The 15,762-nt window shown below is 43.8% G+C and overlaps 1 protein-coding gene across 5 annotated transcripts in view; it reads left to right on the top strand.

Moving 5' to 3' along the window:
• PLEKHG1 (pleckstrin homology and RhoGEF domain containing G1) overlaps nucleotides 1-15,762 on the top strand; it is a 216,726-nt gene that overhangs the window by 171,330 nt on the left and 29,634 nt on the right. For all 5 annotated transcript variants that reach the window (XM_082730110.1, XM_082730109.1, XM_082730107.1 and 2 more), the window contains 3 exons: nucleotides 2,938-3,007; nucleotides 10,110-10,156; nucleotides 14,140-14,290. In XM_082730110.1, the coding sequence (XP_082586236.1) occupies nucleotides 2,938-3,007; nucleotides 10,110-10,156; nucleotides 14,140-14,290 (268 nt within the window). The remainder of the gene's footprint in view (nucleotides 1-2,937; nucleotides 3,008-10,109; nucleotides 10,157-14,139; nucleotides 14,291-15,762) is intronic.

Below are 15,762 nucleotides of genomic sequence, written 5' to 3'. Positions count from 1 at the left end.
TAGTCAATTAAGCATCTGCCTTCCTCTCAGGTCATGATCTCAGGGTCCTGAGATGGAGCCCCACGTTGGGCTCCCTGTTCAGCATGGAGTCTGCTTGTCCTTCTGCCCCTCCTCTTCCTCCACTCATTCTCCCTTTCTCTCTCTCTCTCAAATAAATAAAATCTTTTAAAAAATAACAGATTGCAACAGATTGAATGTAGAAACAGATATGAGAATCCATCTGTGTTCCATTAAGGTCAACATTAGAGATTTACAAAAATGTAGAACAACACTACTCCTCTCACTAACTTTTGTTATGCAAAATCTGTTTTTCACAAAAGTTATTTATATTAACATGTATTAGATTTATTAAATGAACTGATATATTTTTAAAATATTTAATTCTAATTTCTAATAAATATGAGTAGATGTAATCTACATACAGAATTGTTTATAGTATATATAGGACATAATAGCATTAAGTTAATTAAAAATAGAGCTACCCGATTGCACTACTGCAATTGCACCTCTGGGTATTTACCCCAAAGATACAGATGTAGTGAAAAGAAGGGCCATCTGTACCCCAATGTTCATAGCAGCAATGGCCACGGTTGCCAAACTGTGGAAAGAACCAAGATGCCCTTCAACAGATGCATGGATAAGGAAGGTGTGGTCCATATACACTATGGAGTATTATGCCTCCATCAGAAAGGACGAATACCCAACTTTTGTAGCAACATGGACAGGACTGGAAGAGATTATGCTGAGTGAAATAAGTCAAGCAGAGAGAGTCAATTATCATATGGTTTCACTGATTTGTGGAGCATAACAAATAACATGGAGGACATGGGGAGATTGGAGAGGAGAAGGGAGTTGAGGGAAATTGGAGGGGGAGATGAACCATGAGAGACTATGGACTCTGAAAAACAACCTGAGGGCTTTGAAGGGGTTGGGGGTGGGGGGTTGGGGGAGCCAGGTGGTGGGTATTAAGCAGGGCACGTATTGCATGGAGCACTGGGTGTGGTGCACAAACAATAAATTCTGTTACACTGAAAAGAAATTAAAAAAAAAAATCAGATAGTAGAAAGGAAAACATTTAAAAGAGGGGACAGAAAATAAGACTGAAGACTCAAAGAAAATTATTTCCAACCAAGAATTCTATATCCAGTGATATAACCAGCCAGGTCAGAAGGGAGAAACGGGGCATCTAACACAGGAGCCAGGAGAAGTACTTCATCTGGGTGGTGTTGGGAGAACCCAGCAAGTGTGGAGATCAGGTTAACCTGTTCAGGAGAGGGCAGGAGGACGAGGGCTCCAGCGGGTGATGACCAAGAAAATACAACCAATGGGTGATCGGATGTTTGAACACAGGGACGCAAAAGTTACACTCCCAGTGCAAAGTCTGAGGATGAATGAGTGGTATGTACTTAGAAAACGAAGCACAAAAAAAAAGGTGGAGGCGTTGATTTTAACTCCAGGGAAAACATGGTTGTACAAGAAAGGAAATGTAATTATGGTGTGCTCCCAAGCTCAGCTGAGGATCTATCTTTACAGTCTTCAGAATGTAAGCTCTGACTTTTAATCTAATCAAATTTCATACTAGAAACAGTTGAGATCAGACAAGAGGAAATCTGGGAAATTAAGAAATAAATAGTATCTCAAATTGAAAAATGCCAAAAAATGCTATATTGGCATGTTTCGAGCCATGGATAGAAAGAGCAAGATGTTGAGAATGCTTCTTGAAAGTGGCAGTAGAGAACGGGAAACAGAAAATAAGAGACTGCTTGTTTTTATTATTTAGCTTTACTATTTGACTTTTTTTTTTTTTTTTTTTAAAGTAGGCCCCACGCCCAGTGTGGGGCCTGAACTCATGACCCTGAGATCAGGAATTGCATACTCTACTGACTAAGCCAGCCAGGCACCCCTATTTAACTTTTTCTTAAATATGTAATATACCTCTAATTAAAATAAACATTTAACATAATAAAACATGTATTAATATGACTTATAGAAAGTGCAATTTGGAAATGCGTTACCATTTAACTCTGTGATGCCCTTTGACCCAGGAATTCCATTCATAGAATTTTACCTAACAGGAAGTGGGTTACATTAATCATCCTATATCCACACAATGACATAGTATGCAGTTCTGTAAAATAATGTTATTGCCATTAAAAAATAAGACAGGTTTTCATCTGAGGAAAGATCTTTCCTCCCAGCATATCTTTCCTTTAGAGCACTATCTCCATTATAATTTTATTTTCTTTATTTTTTTATTTTTTTAAAGTAAGCTGTATGCCCAGCATGGGGCTTGACCTCATGACTCTGAGCTCGAGAGTCCCATGCTCTACGAACGGAGCCAGGCAGGGACTCCCTCTCTGTTTATAATTTTACATTTGTTAATGTGATCTTTCATGGAATTCCAGTGGATTCCAAGCTCCAGGCACTCAGGGACTGTATCTCCTTTGGCTCACCGATGTGTTTGTTCTTATGCCTTGCCCAGCATTTGGTACCTAGCCAGCTATTTGATGAATGAATAAGTAAGTGTATATGAACAGGCATACAGACGATGCCAACCATCTAGAAGACTTAAATGGCAGGCAGGGCTTATCTGTAGGTGGGAGTGTTAAAGGTCAGACCTGTGTTTAAATCCCTGGGGTACCATGATCTTGGGCAAGTCTCTAATCCAAGCCTGGGCTATAATAACAATAGGTCCTCAGTTATCCAATTAAATATGATTCCTATAGCAGTTGCCTCCTCTGGACCTGCCTGCTCTCCCACCTCAAGAGTGTACTTTGGCTTTGACCATCGTTAAACCCATACTTTAAAAAAAAAAAAAAGGATTCCTTGTAAATGTCATATGAACCTGTAGACCTCTGAGTCACATAAAATGTTCTCAATCATCAGACTATAATCTAATACTTTCTGGCTTATTTATTTATTTATTTATTTTTTTAGTGAACTTCTACAAGATTTGGAAAACTGTGAAAATGATCCTGTGGCCATAGCAGAATGTTTTGTGTCCAAGGTAAGCAGGGTTCATTTCTCTGGGCCAACCAAGACAGATGCAGACTGCAAATTGTTTTCATTTTCAAGTTAAAATGACTGGTTTGTTCCATACTGGATGAAGTTAGCCACTAATCTCTCTCATTCTTTTTTCTTTTTTTCCACTAGCAAGGAAAAAAAAAAAATAGTGTTACTGTCCCCAGTAAGTTAGGAAATGCTAACTTAGTAGTTGTCTAAGAACGTGTAACATTACTAAATGGTGTTTATGCATCTTTCCTAGGAAAGAAATTTGAGCATGGTGGGGAGGAAAATCCAGAATAGAATAATGTATGAAAAATAAATATACACAGAATGCCTCAAGACAAGCTACAAAAATTTGTTAGAATCTAGGTATTTTATCTACAATATATATGGCACTAGTCTAGGCTGTATAATTATCATGGAGGGGGAAGCTAGAGAGAGGCAGATCTTTCATCTTCATTTTTAAGCTCTTCTATCTTAAAAATGCATTTTCCTCCATGTTTCTTAAGCTGATTTGATGGCTTAGAAAAGTAGAAGGGTCTGATTTTGAAGCTCATGAAATCGCCAGCTCCGGCCCTGCACGAGGATTCTGAAACAGACAAGATAATCCTTTACACTGTTTTCCTACATGCTACCTTCTCTATGCAGAATCTTCCCAAGTTTCTTTTAAACCTGCACCAGCTTTTGTTTGGAAACGGTCCCGTGGTAATTATTTTGCAGCAAAACGTCATGCGATTTCCGCAGCGGTGCTTCAAGGGCACAGAAGTGTGAGCAAGGTCCTCACACTCATTTAGAGCTGCAGAGTGCACTGTGAACTTGGAGATGCCGGACGTGGCTCAGGACTTGTTTCAGGGTCGTTTCCTATAACCACAGAGCCATCCAGTGGTTTCAAATCCAAACATAAGGCTCCGGGTTTTATTGAAGCATAATTCCTTAGGGGCGGAAGACAAGCTTGCGCATAAAACCCTCATGACTGTGGGCAAGGGTGAGGAGGTCCCCGTGTTAACATGTGAAATGTACACGCATGCTTCCACACACAATTCTCGTCCTGTGTTGCCTGGGTCATAATGCATTCCCATAAAGGGCAGGAATTTGAAAAAGAGAAGGAAGAGGGAAGAGGGAGGAATGGGTAAAAAGATGGGCTGTGTATATCAAAGAAGATACGTTAGCAGAGCCACAGCACGTAAACAACATGGGAGCGATCGGAAACGCTCCGGCTTTTACTGGTAACTGTAATCACAAGTTGATTAAAGACGGTCCAGCATAGGCTTAGCTCCGGCTTAATTATTCACATAAAAGTCTGTTTATGTGCCACGTTGCCAACTCCCAGATCTTATTTTTTCATTGTAATAGTGCCAAGTTTAATTAGAAGACTGACTTCAGCGCTCCGCACTTTCACATGGAGGCCGGGCTCTGCGAGAGGCTGTTTGGGGCTGGCCCAACCTGCCTCTCACTCAGCACCCTGAAATTTAGAAGATGTTACGTTTTCTGTAGCACAACCAGCTGCTCCACTCTGGGGAGGAATGGAAAATTGCTTTAATTGAGAGGCCATTAATGAAAGAGGGAAAGCTGGCGGTTGACTCCTGCTTTAATCTGAATCACTGGGGCTCACACACGGATTCATCTTTGACCTTGCTTTTGTGGCATGTGGAGGTTACAGAAATCCTTCCTGACAAAAGGAGACTACGGTCCTTCTTACCTGCTGCTTCTCAAAGCACAAGGGGCTGCAGGGGCCACTCGAGAGAGAGACAGAAGTAAAAGTTCGCCTGTGGGCAGGCCGAGCTGTCTTGCAGCGGATCCGGCTCCCGTCGGTCTGCTTGGAGGGGTCCAGAAACACCTGGAACAGGTTTCCTCGCTTCCCTGAGTAGCCTCCACCCTCATTTCTGTCTCTTATTCTGGCTCTCAGCTGGGCTGACCCTAGGCAACATTTAGGAGAGAGACAGGGTTTATCTACAGGGACCCAGCCTCTCCTGAACTCCTCCTCCCCCCTCCCCCTTCTCCCTTCAGTGCCCAGGCATGCACACCCACGCACGCACACACCCTACCCACTTACTGAGATTATCTTCAAGAAAGTTCGACATTGACATTTGTATCATTGGAGTGAATTCATGTCAGTGTTACCTCCCCCAGGTGCTACTTACATACTAAGCCTTTATCATGTGTCCAAGGAAAACTTCTCAGGAATCAGTGTGTGTGTGTGTGTGTGTGTGTGTGTGTGTGTAGGAGGGGTGTGTGTGTGTGTGAGAGAGAGAGAGAGAGAGACAACGAGACAGAGAAAGAGATGGACCCCATAGCAGAAGAAACCCTAAAACTATACAGATTTCTTTACAGCAGTTACTCAGCCAGTAAACAGCTGAGCGCCCCATGTGCCCAATCGGCCCACCCTAATTACCTCTTTTATTTGGTTCTTTCATATTTTTGCATCTCTAATTACAATTTGGCAGAGTTGAATCAGAAAGAAATACCTATTTTTATATAATTTCTTTATCATTGTCTTCTTTCCCCTTTTACTTCTAAAAAGGATTTGGGATTGTATATATATTGAATAAAAGGCTTTTAAGGATTAACTCGGAGCTACTGATTTTTGTATAAAACCATTGTTTGGATTGTCCACAGAGCTTACAAATCTAAGCTTAAAAATGCATTTGATTCTACATTAAGAACATGGAGCTGATGGAAATCAAAACAATTTAATATTGGAATAAGCCATGAGATCACAAAATGCACAGCCATTCAGTTGTGCAGAAGTCTTGGGGCTTTATTGGGAATAGGTGTATGGAAGTCAGGTGTATGATGTAATTTAGATATATTTTCATTGAAACCATTATTTTTTTTTAAGATTTTATTTCTTTAGAGAGAGAGTGTGCAAGCAGAAGACGGGCAAGGGAGGGCCAAGGGAAAGGGAAAGGGAGAATTCTCAGCAGGCTCCTTGCCCCGGAGTGGAGCCCAACATGGGGCTCGATCCCACAATCCTAAGATCATGACCTGAGCTGAAGTTAAGAGTTGGATGCTTCACTGACTGAGTCACCCAGGCGTCCCTGAAACCATTCTTTTTAAGTTTGGCATTTCAGGTGATCCTAAAGGTCCCTAAACTTAAGGAAAGTCAACCTGAAATGAGTCAACCCCATGTTTAGTCCAGCGGGAGACAGGCAGAGAAGAAGCAAGAAACTCAGAGTGTGTGAGCAAACCTCAAGAAAGGCTCCATCTGACTTTAATTTACTAAGGACCTTGGGCAAATCACTTTGTGGGTCTTGTCCACAGAGCCAGGGCCGGACGTTCCAGGGCCTTCAGAGCTCCACAGCTCTGTGGAGCGTGTGAGTGTGACACATGTGTGGGCCCAGAGGGACCAAGAACAACCCAAGACCCCATATGGAGAGAGTCACAAGAAACTGGGTGCCAGGCCCCAGGGACCTAATACTTTTCCAGGAGAAACCAGGAGTCAAGATATTTCCATCTTCCAACTTTTGGAAACTGGCGGCAACTAATTTAAATTTTCATGAAATACTATGTTTGACAATCTGGCAGCATACACAGTTGGCGAGGCCGTGGGGAAACAGGCTTTCCTGTAATTGTGGAAGAACAGAATGGCACAGGCCCCGCAGAGGAGAATTTAAGTGTATCTAGAGATATTACATTTGAATTCATCCTGTAATCCAGCAATCCTCTTTCCAGAAATCTGCTCTTCAGGGACAGTGACAAAAATGCAAGTGTAGGTAGGGGTGCCTGGGTGGCTCAGTCAGTTAAGCCTCTGCCTCAGCTCAGGTCATGATTCTGGGGTCCTGGGATCGAGTCCCATATCGGGCTCCTTGTGAGTCTGCTTCTCCCTCTGCCTGCCACTCCCCCTGCTTGTGCTCTCTTTCTCTCTGACAAATAAATAAATAAAATCGTTAGAAAAAATCAACTAGGGGCGCCTGGGTGGCTCAGTGTGTTAAAGCCTCTGCCTTCGGCTCAGGTCATGATCCCAGGTCCTGGGATCGAGCCCCACATCGGGCTCTCTGCTCAGTAGGGAGCCTGCTTCCCTTGCTCTCTCTCTCTGCCTGCCTCCCTGCCTACTTGTGATCTCTGTCTGTCAAATAAATAAATAAAATCTTTTAAAAAAAGAAAAGAAAAAATCAACTATAAAATTAAAAATTGATCACTGATAAGGAATGGAGGGATAGACCAGAATGGAGAGGAATAAAAGCTAGGCTTCTTTGAATATGCATTTTCTTATAGAGTTGACCCTGAAACCGTATAATTATTATTTTTCATCATTATAAAACTAAAGTTTAATTCCAAAAATTGAAAGCAAAATGATGAGTGTCCTGATACAGCCACTTTGTGGCATAATCACCCAGAAGAAATCCCCATTGATTTTAAAATAGACAATGGAGAAAACACAGCAAATGCATTTTTAACCATTGTCAGTAATGATATCAGATTTGGTGGTGTTGGTCTTATTATGCTGAAATCAAGGGAATTGTGGGATGAAGCAAGGGAGTGTTTATGTTCACGTCATTGATCTGGGTTTGGTAGGAGACAGAAAACATGGGGTAAACATGACGCTAATTAAAAACACTGTAATCCCGAATCCATTTGCATGTTTGAACCAAGAATGTACTTCATGTTTAAAAAACACCATCTTCCTAACTCTGTCCACTGAAAGGGCCTAGGAATAATGATTAACCCAGTGGCGAGACCATCTCTAATACCCTGACTGTGGTCTCCAGACGCTGCTTGCACCCAAAAGGAATCAGGGCCCCGTGAAGAAAGAGTGTGGGGCAGGAAATGTACAAGGTGATCTGGAACATCTTGTCATTCCAGAAAACAAGGACATCCTGGCATCTGTACATCAGGTCATAAATAGAAGAGGCTCCTGCTGGCCCAAACGGGATCATTTCAGCATCAGTAAAGATAATTAATGAAAAATAACGGAACCCCGCTAAATATGTTTATATTCATGAATCACGGTGCTTTAAAAACCCAAAGTGGTTGCTAGAGAACCAATGTGTTATCTTGAAAATGAAGGAAGGGGCGCCTGGGTGGCTCAGTGGGTTAAACCTTCTGCCTTTGGCTCGGGTCATGATCCCAGAGTCCTGGGATCGAGCCCTGCGCCCGCATTGGGCTCTCTGCTCAGCAGGGAGCCTGCCTCCGCCCCCCCCCACCTGCCTCTTTGCCTACTTGTGATCTCTCTTTTTGTCAAATAAATAAATAAAATCTTTAAAAAAAGAAAAGAAAATGAAGGAAAAGAATTGAGGCTTCATCCTGCCTTTCCCATACCAACTATACACTGTAGGGTCACAGTTAATAGAAGGAAATTCCTTTTTTTGGAAGGATTCTGGCTAGTGAATGAGGAAGGAATAGTGGAGTCAGAGATAGTCACCATCTGGCAGCTCCCCATGGATTAATGGGTCAGGCGACAATGACCAGTAGTGGTCAACATCACAGAAAGAGAGACAGCCAGGTGTTCTGGGCCTCCTGATGGAAGCACAATACAACCATGGTGTATTCTGGCCAAACTATGGAATCTGATCTATTCACACCTCCCCTGAACTACACCAGGACAGGGGAACATATAAAATAGTTGGCCAAATAGGCCAACTATTTTAAAAAAGGAAAATTAAGAAGATGGGATATTTGCATAGTGACTGTTGAATATTCATATTGTAGAATTATTTAAATGTGATAATGGCACTGTGGTGATGCTTCTTTGTAAAAGTCCTTATACTGGAGATATATACTGGAGATAAGTGCAATGCTCTGACGTCTGGAATTTGCGTCAGAGGGATGGGGCAACGGGAGTATGTGGGTGGCAATCCTGAGTTACTGTTGGGGTCAAGTGATGGATACTCGGTGATTCCTTATACCACCTTCTCTACTTTTATATGTATGCTGGAGACTTTATAATACAATATTTTAAATCCAATCCTAGTTAAGTGAACAGAAAAAATTCTAAGTAGACATTCCTTTTAAATAAGAAAAAAAATTAAAGCATTAAAATTACAAAAAAGAAATCACTCTCTTGGAGTCACGTGTGAACCTAGCATGAAGTATCTTAAAAAACAAAATAGAGGGGCATCTTGGTGGCTCAGTGGGTTAAGCCTCTGCCTTCAGCTTAGGTCATGATCTCAGGGTCCTGGGATCGAGCTCCGTGTCGGGCTCTCTGCTCAGCGGGGAGCCTGCCTCCCCCTCTTTCTCTGCCTGCCTCTCTGCCTACTTGGTATCTCTCTCTCTGTCAAATAAAATCTTTTTTAAAAATTTTAAAAAGAAGTAAAAAGAGCAGAATATGAAATATCACCAATTAACCTAATGTCTCTTTTTCATATTATAATTCCATGTTCAAGTTTACAAGAACAATGAATCCTGCTCTCAAATAATTTTCAGTTTGGTAGAAAAGAGGGGTATTCCACGGTTCAGTGAGCAGTATGTGCCAGATGAACATAGCACGGCCCCTACCTTGTAGGAACTCACCACCTAGAGCAGGAGACACAGGTGCAGAGAAAAGGTCACTGTCCTTTGGTAAATGCTGCCAGAAATCTGGGTGTTGTGGAAGCCTAGAGTAAGAACAGTTGGCTCTGCCCAAGCTCTAGGGAGGCTCCTTGGAGGAAACAAAGCCTCAGTTCAATATCAAAGGACGCGTAGCAGCTATCCAGTGCAAACGGTAGGAAAGACAGTGGGCAGAGGTAATTGAATCTACGAAGGCCTGAAAGCATACCGCAGTTTTCTTATGTTGTGTCCTGCACATACTTCCGCCATGTTCTTACCACCATAATTAAATTATCTACTTCTATTTCTCTTTCCCTTTGTAAATCCACTGGAGGACTATATGTACCTGGGGCAGGAACCTTACTTTCCTCCTCTTCCTTTTCACCTTCAGATTCACCTAACACAGCAGGTGCTCAGCAAGTGTCTGTTGACCTCCAGGGAGTTCAAGTGTAGGGGGATTCTAGTACAAACCAAGGTAGACAAAAAGGCATAGGTAATGGCCACGGGGGTTCAGATGGGCCTGCGTGATGAGAGAGCCCAGTTTATGGTTAGGAACAATATTTCTTTTTTATTATTTTTAAATGCCTATGGATGCATGTGCTTTTTTGCCTCTGAAAGTCTCTTTTGTGTCCTTGCAGAGTGAAGAGTTCCACATCTACACGCAGTACTGCACCAACTACCCAAGGTACACATTGGCCATAAGCAGTAGTGCCCCTGGGCATTTGCATCCAGAGTCAGGTCGAGGGGTCCGGCGTGTGCTGGTGGCAGGTGGTCTGCACCCGGCATGGCACTGAATGCCATGGGGAGGTCGCATGGCATGCTGAGAATGGGTGACGGGGTACACAGGTGAGGATCCATTCAGCTGAGGGACTCCCGGCAGAGCCAGTGGGAAGGATGTTATGCAAGAGAATAAAAAGTTCAGGAGGCATCCTTCAGGGGAAAACTAAGTGAACCGGTTGTGTTCAGCTCGAATTCTTGCCTGTGCTGCATGGCACGCTTTGAAGAATTTGAAAGGCACATAGAATGAGTTTATATAATCTAGCTGGGGATAAATATCTAATATTTTTACTATAGAAGCTCTGGGAACTATGTAAAAAGGACTTCTCATCTCCCCTGGATTGTGGCTTCAGTTTTGCTGATCTGGGGAGCCACACAGGAGGGCATTTGAGGGAATGTCGTATGGACAATATCAGGACCATTTCAGTAATGGAGCCAGGCTGAAGGTCAATGTTGTCATTTCTTTTTTTCAGCAAAAAAACTTTTATTGAGTGTTTCTTGAGTCCTAATCACTGTGTTAAATGCTACCAGTGAAAAATGTTGTTGAATATAACTTGCACAATAGTCCAGAGATGTCAAGGGGTTCCAGAAAACCGAAGCATGCATCCCAGTGCGAGCATGTGAGGATAGGTTCTCAGTGATTGCTTCCTCATCGTCACCCTGTCCCAACCCAGCGTATGCATGAAGGAACTGAGACTCCCACAGTTTGTTGATTTTATAAGGGCCGCGCAGGTCATGAGTGGCCCAACTGGGATGTGAATGGAGATTTCTCCAACCTTGGACCTCATGCTACTACATCCTTGTTAAGTTTCTCAGCAGAACTTGAGTCGTTCTCTTAGGGGACCAGCCAGGAAGATAAGAGGGACCTACTCTGTTGTCTGTCTTGGTGGAAACATGTCTGTAAGTCTAAAGGGGGTGGCAGGATCCACCCGCAGGCTGCCCTCCCCACCTCCACAACTACCACAGCAGGGAACAACAAATGGAATGCCTGCTCAGAAGTGGCCCCAGAAAGCCAATTTGGACCCAAAGTCATGAAGCCAGAGGCTGAGACTTATGTACAAATACTTTCCACTGAAGATCTCTAAACACTGTTCAGGATGTTGTGCTGTGGGGATGTATTTGGTTAGTGGCCAACCGTGCTTTTCCCAGGTTTCCCTAAAAAACAAAGAAAAACCATAAAAACCCACATGCCAATTGGTACAGCTATCAGCATATCCTTATCAGTAGACACACCCGGAGTTTACACAGCTTCACTTAAGCAATAATCTCTCCTACAGTAGTGGTTTCCACCTCTGTGCTGAAGGCAGCAAAAAAAACTGTCAGATGCCCCAACCAAATCCTGTGAACTGGAAGCTAAAATCCAACATGGCACCACGTCCTGATCCCGAGAAACCACAGACTCGGCCCTCAACATCTCCACTCCTCTCCAAAGGGAAAGGAAAACAGAACAAAAACAGAAACATTCAAACTCTGAAGAATCAACCCATTTCTGGACCCCATTATCAGTGTGGGAGACACTGGAAGGGCTTGTCTGGGAGAGTCTGTCGGCAGAAATTTCATGATACACAAGTCATCTGAAGAAACGACTTCTGAATTTACAATTTGGGAAGTTTATATTAAGAAGAGTTTTCGGACTTATAAGAAAGGAGGGTCCAAAACAAAGGTAGATTTTTCTCTATGAGGCTGCTTCAGGGTCAAAGGACAGGCAGAATGGTTCATGCGAGAGCAGAACCATGGAGTCTGGTCCCAAGCCCGCTTTGCATTGGCAGGAAATGGGAACTAAGATCCTAGCCTTCTAGCAACTTTTAGGGGTTTTTTGAGCATCAGACTCAACTAAATGCAGTTGTGGATAGGGTGTTAGGAAAGACCAAATCAACAAAGACAAAGTAATGTAGTATGGACTTAATTGTGTGTCCTAGAAACTAAAGATACATGAGAGAAAGGGGTAGGAAGGGGTGTCTGGGGGGCTCAGTTTGTTAAACAACTGCCTTAGACTCAGGTCATGATCCTGGAGTCCCGGGATCGGGTCCCACCTCAGGCTCCCCGCTCAGCGGCAAGTTTGCTTCTCCCACTGACCTTCCCCCTTCTTGTGCTCTCTCTCACTCTCTCAAATAAATAAATAAAATCTTTAAAAAAAAGAAGAAGAAGAAGAAGAAAGAAACAAAGAAAGAAAGAAAGAAAAGAAAAGAAAAAGAAGAGAGAGTAGAACGTCCCAGGGAGGAGAGTTAAGACCAGTCTCCTGGAGAGGAAGTGTTTTCTATTTTGGGTTTTACAGTATTTTCATGTTTTCTTTTTTATTGTGGATCTTCAACTTTGAGGAAGGAAAGAAACAGGTTAGCCGAGAGATGCTCGCAAATCACACTCAGGGAAGCAGGCGTGCCCGGTTCTTGCCTGGTGGTGTGATTTTCAAATTCACAGAAAAATATTTTGCTCTTGGCCCCCTGTCTCCAGTTTCCTTTCTGAAGCCCCGGTCTGCTACCCTCCCCCGCACAGTCTTACCAAGCTAAGAGTGCCGGCCATCACAGCCCATCTGACAACATTTCTTCTCCCCTTGGATCCAGGCTAGAGATACTGAATGTCGCCGGCACACCTTGACAGATGTCCACCTTCTTCATACCAGTCACGCCCCAGCAGTTTCGCTGGGAAGAGACACAAGCCCTTCCTCCTTTCCCCAAGGAGGGGCCCAGGCCCTGTCAGGTCATTGTCCTCAGCTGTCTCCCTGGGCCCTGAGCCCAGAGTTCAGTGAGTGCCTCCCAATCTGTTGCAGGTGTTCTGTCCTTGGGCAGGAGCTGAAGCCATCAGCTGGCCAAAGGACAACTGGGCAGCCAGTTCTGGCTCTGGAAGAACCTTCAAAAAGACCCTCGGCTACCTGATAAGGAGTCATTCTGAAATATCAGCTTCTGGAGGAACTAAACCCGTTTGGACAGATAATTCTCAAAGCACATGGGCACAAAAGCAATTCTAATAGGTTCATTAGGAGACCTCCATCTCACTTCCTTCCAAGGACTCTTATTTTGTTGTTTGGCTCTAATTTTCTAAATTAATCCTGAAAACATAACTGACTTGGGGAGAAAGGGGCCGAAATCACTTCCACCTGCTTTCTTCTAAGTTATGAGACCATATGATTTTAATTTACATGTGTGTATGAGACTCCACGAGCTCACTGGCTTTCATGTACAAGATACGAACACCATTTCGATTATTCCCCTGGGGTGTTGGGGGCTATACTTGCCACCTTCGGGGGAGCTGGGATGCAGAAGGAGCTCTGACCCACTTTCCTAGTCCACTGAGGCACACTCCCTAAGAAGTAAGGTTCTCTCACTGTTTCAGAAACTGTCTTTAGAGGGATCTGTTCAAAGATTCTCCAAGGGAAGTTAACCCATGAGCCACATTCTCCAAAGATCTGCACAGAGTGTCCGGCAGTTTGTGATTTCTACAAAGGCAACCAGCAAAAGGGGTGACAGAGGTCCAACAGGGGCTCGCTCTCCTAAAGAAGGAGCTCCTTTTTCCTGGTACAAAGGTGCCCCCTCCTTGTAGTCTGACCTGTGGAGACCGAATACAGATGTGCGGTTCGAGCACTGCACCATTACCCACATGGGATGCAACCAGGGGCTATCACCGGACTCAGATCCCCTTTTGACCAAGCATGTGTGGTGGCTGGGGATTGGAGGAAGAGCTTGCTGCTTAGAAGCCATATGTCCACGTGCAACCAGCTCTCTCTACTGTTCTTTTCTAATCCATCCACCCAAAGAGACACCTTTTTCTAATTTGTCCAGGGGCATTTTAGTCTAAATATAGCTCTGTTTCTCCCATACGTGCTTTAGGGCATGTACAACTTGAATGCCCATCTTAGGACTACAGTTCAGGTAAACCCGTGGATCGTGTTCACAGGTCAGTGGCCGTGCTGACGGAGTGCATGCGGAACAAGATGGTGGCCAAGTTCTTCCGGGAACGTCAGGAAACTCTGAAGCACTCGCTGCCTCTGGGGTCCTATCTCTTGAAGCCGGTTCAGCGGATTCTCAAATATCATCTCCTCTTGCACGTAAGTTTCTGCCTGCCCTTGACTCCGTTCCAAGGGGACGGCGATCCGGTGCACGGATCTATTACACTGAGGGGGAAGAACGCTCAGAAAAGGCTGTGGACATATGGAAACGTTTTCCACACTCGTGCGTTACAACGGACTGATCTGCTTTGAGGAATTAGAGATATTTATATTCTGGGCCTGCGGCCTCATTGACACCAGCCAAGTGAAAAGATTCATTTTAGCTCGGATTCGGATAGGGCTTAGGAGTGCCTCGTTCTGGGCAGCGGATGGTTTCAGGCAGAGAGCTCTCACCTTAATGAGAAGCAGATTTCTGTGTGCTTTATCTCCACGAGCCTAGACTCCGTAGGCAGTTGGGCAGGGGCACCATCTGTCATAGACTGGCTTTTGTACGAGCAAAGAGAAGGAGCCGAAAGAGAAGACCGAGGAGTGGCGTGAGGAATGATCTTTAAGCGGGGCTTAGCACCGTGCCATGGTATTGATTGCATTTCTGTAATTTGTATACAATGCAAGGAGGCTTTAGAAACGAGGGTAGGCGTAGCTCTCACATTCTCTTGTCTTCTTCCCTCTAAGGAAGTTGATAAAATTGGTGAAAAGTTTTCCTGCAAGTCGTTCCTGTTGGGTTAATAGGATTGGACTGCCCTTATAACACAAGGAGGACCCAGCATGGTGGCTAGGGGCCAGGCTCTGGGTTCAAATCCTGTAAATTGTCCGTGTTCACTGTAGCTCACAGGCAGTCCATAAAAGTGAGCTATTGCTCTGTTTTATTATTGGTTTATACTACATTAAAATCTTATGACTTTAATCCAGAGCGCTTATCTGTATCACCAAGCCTGTAATTTATATGTATCTCTTTTTAAATGATTCCAGGTTTCCAACTTGGATAATCATTCCAGTTTTGCTCTGTTCACACACATCAACAACTTTAACAATGCCCATGGTCCAACTTTGCTAGAAATTTCTCAGCTTTGTCTGTATGGCCAGGTAGCTCATGTTTGGAGAATCTTGTGTCCTGTGAAGCCACACCAGGGATATCATTTTAATTGTTAAATTAATACCCATGACCTCTTAGATTAGTGGAATTAATTTGCTAAGCCAGTGTCCAGGTAATGCTGACATCATACCTGACCCGGGAAAGAGCTCTCCTGGACAGTACTAACATGGCATTTTAGACTAGTGTGTCTCAGTGATCTCTAAACATAGCCTTCTAGATAGTTAGGTGGCCATCAATCAAAAGCAAAGTCTAAGATGACAGTCACTTAAGCACGGGAGACATAGCAAGTCAAGATTCTTACAAAAAGACAACTGATAAGGAAGCATAGCTCTTACCCTCTAAATTAAGAGCTGGTGCCTTGGTTTAGGCTGCGATAAGAAAATCCCATAGCCTGGGTGGCTTCAACAGCAAACAGTTATCTCTCACAGTTTAGACATAGGAAGGCCAAGATCAAGGCACCAGTCTGGTCAAGTTTTGA

The sequence above is a fragment of the Mustela nivalis genome (assembly GCF_964662115.1).
Source record: "Mustela nivalis genome assembly, chromosome: 5".
NCBI lineage: Eukaryota > Metazoa > Chordata > Mammalia > Carnivora > Mustelidae > Mustela > Mustela nivalis.
This window is presented reverse-complemented; position numbering and strand designations above follow the sequence as displayed.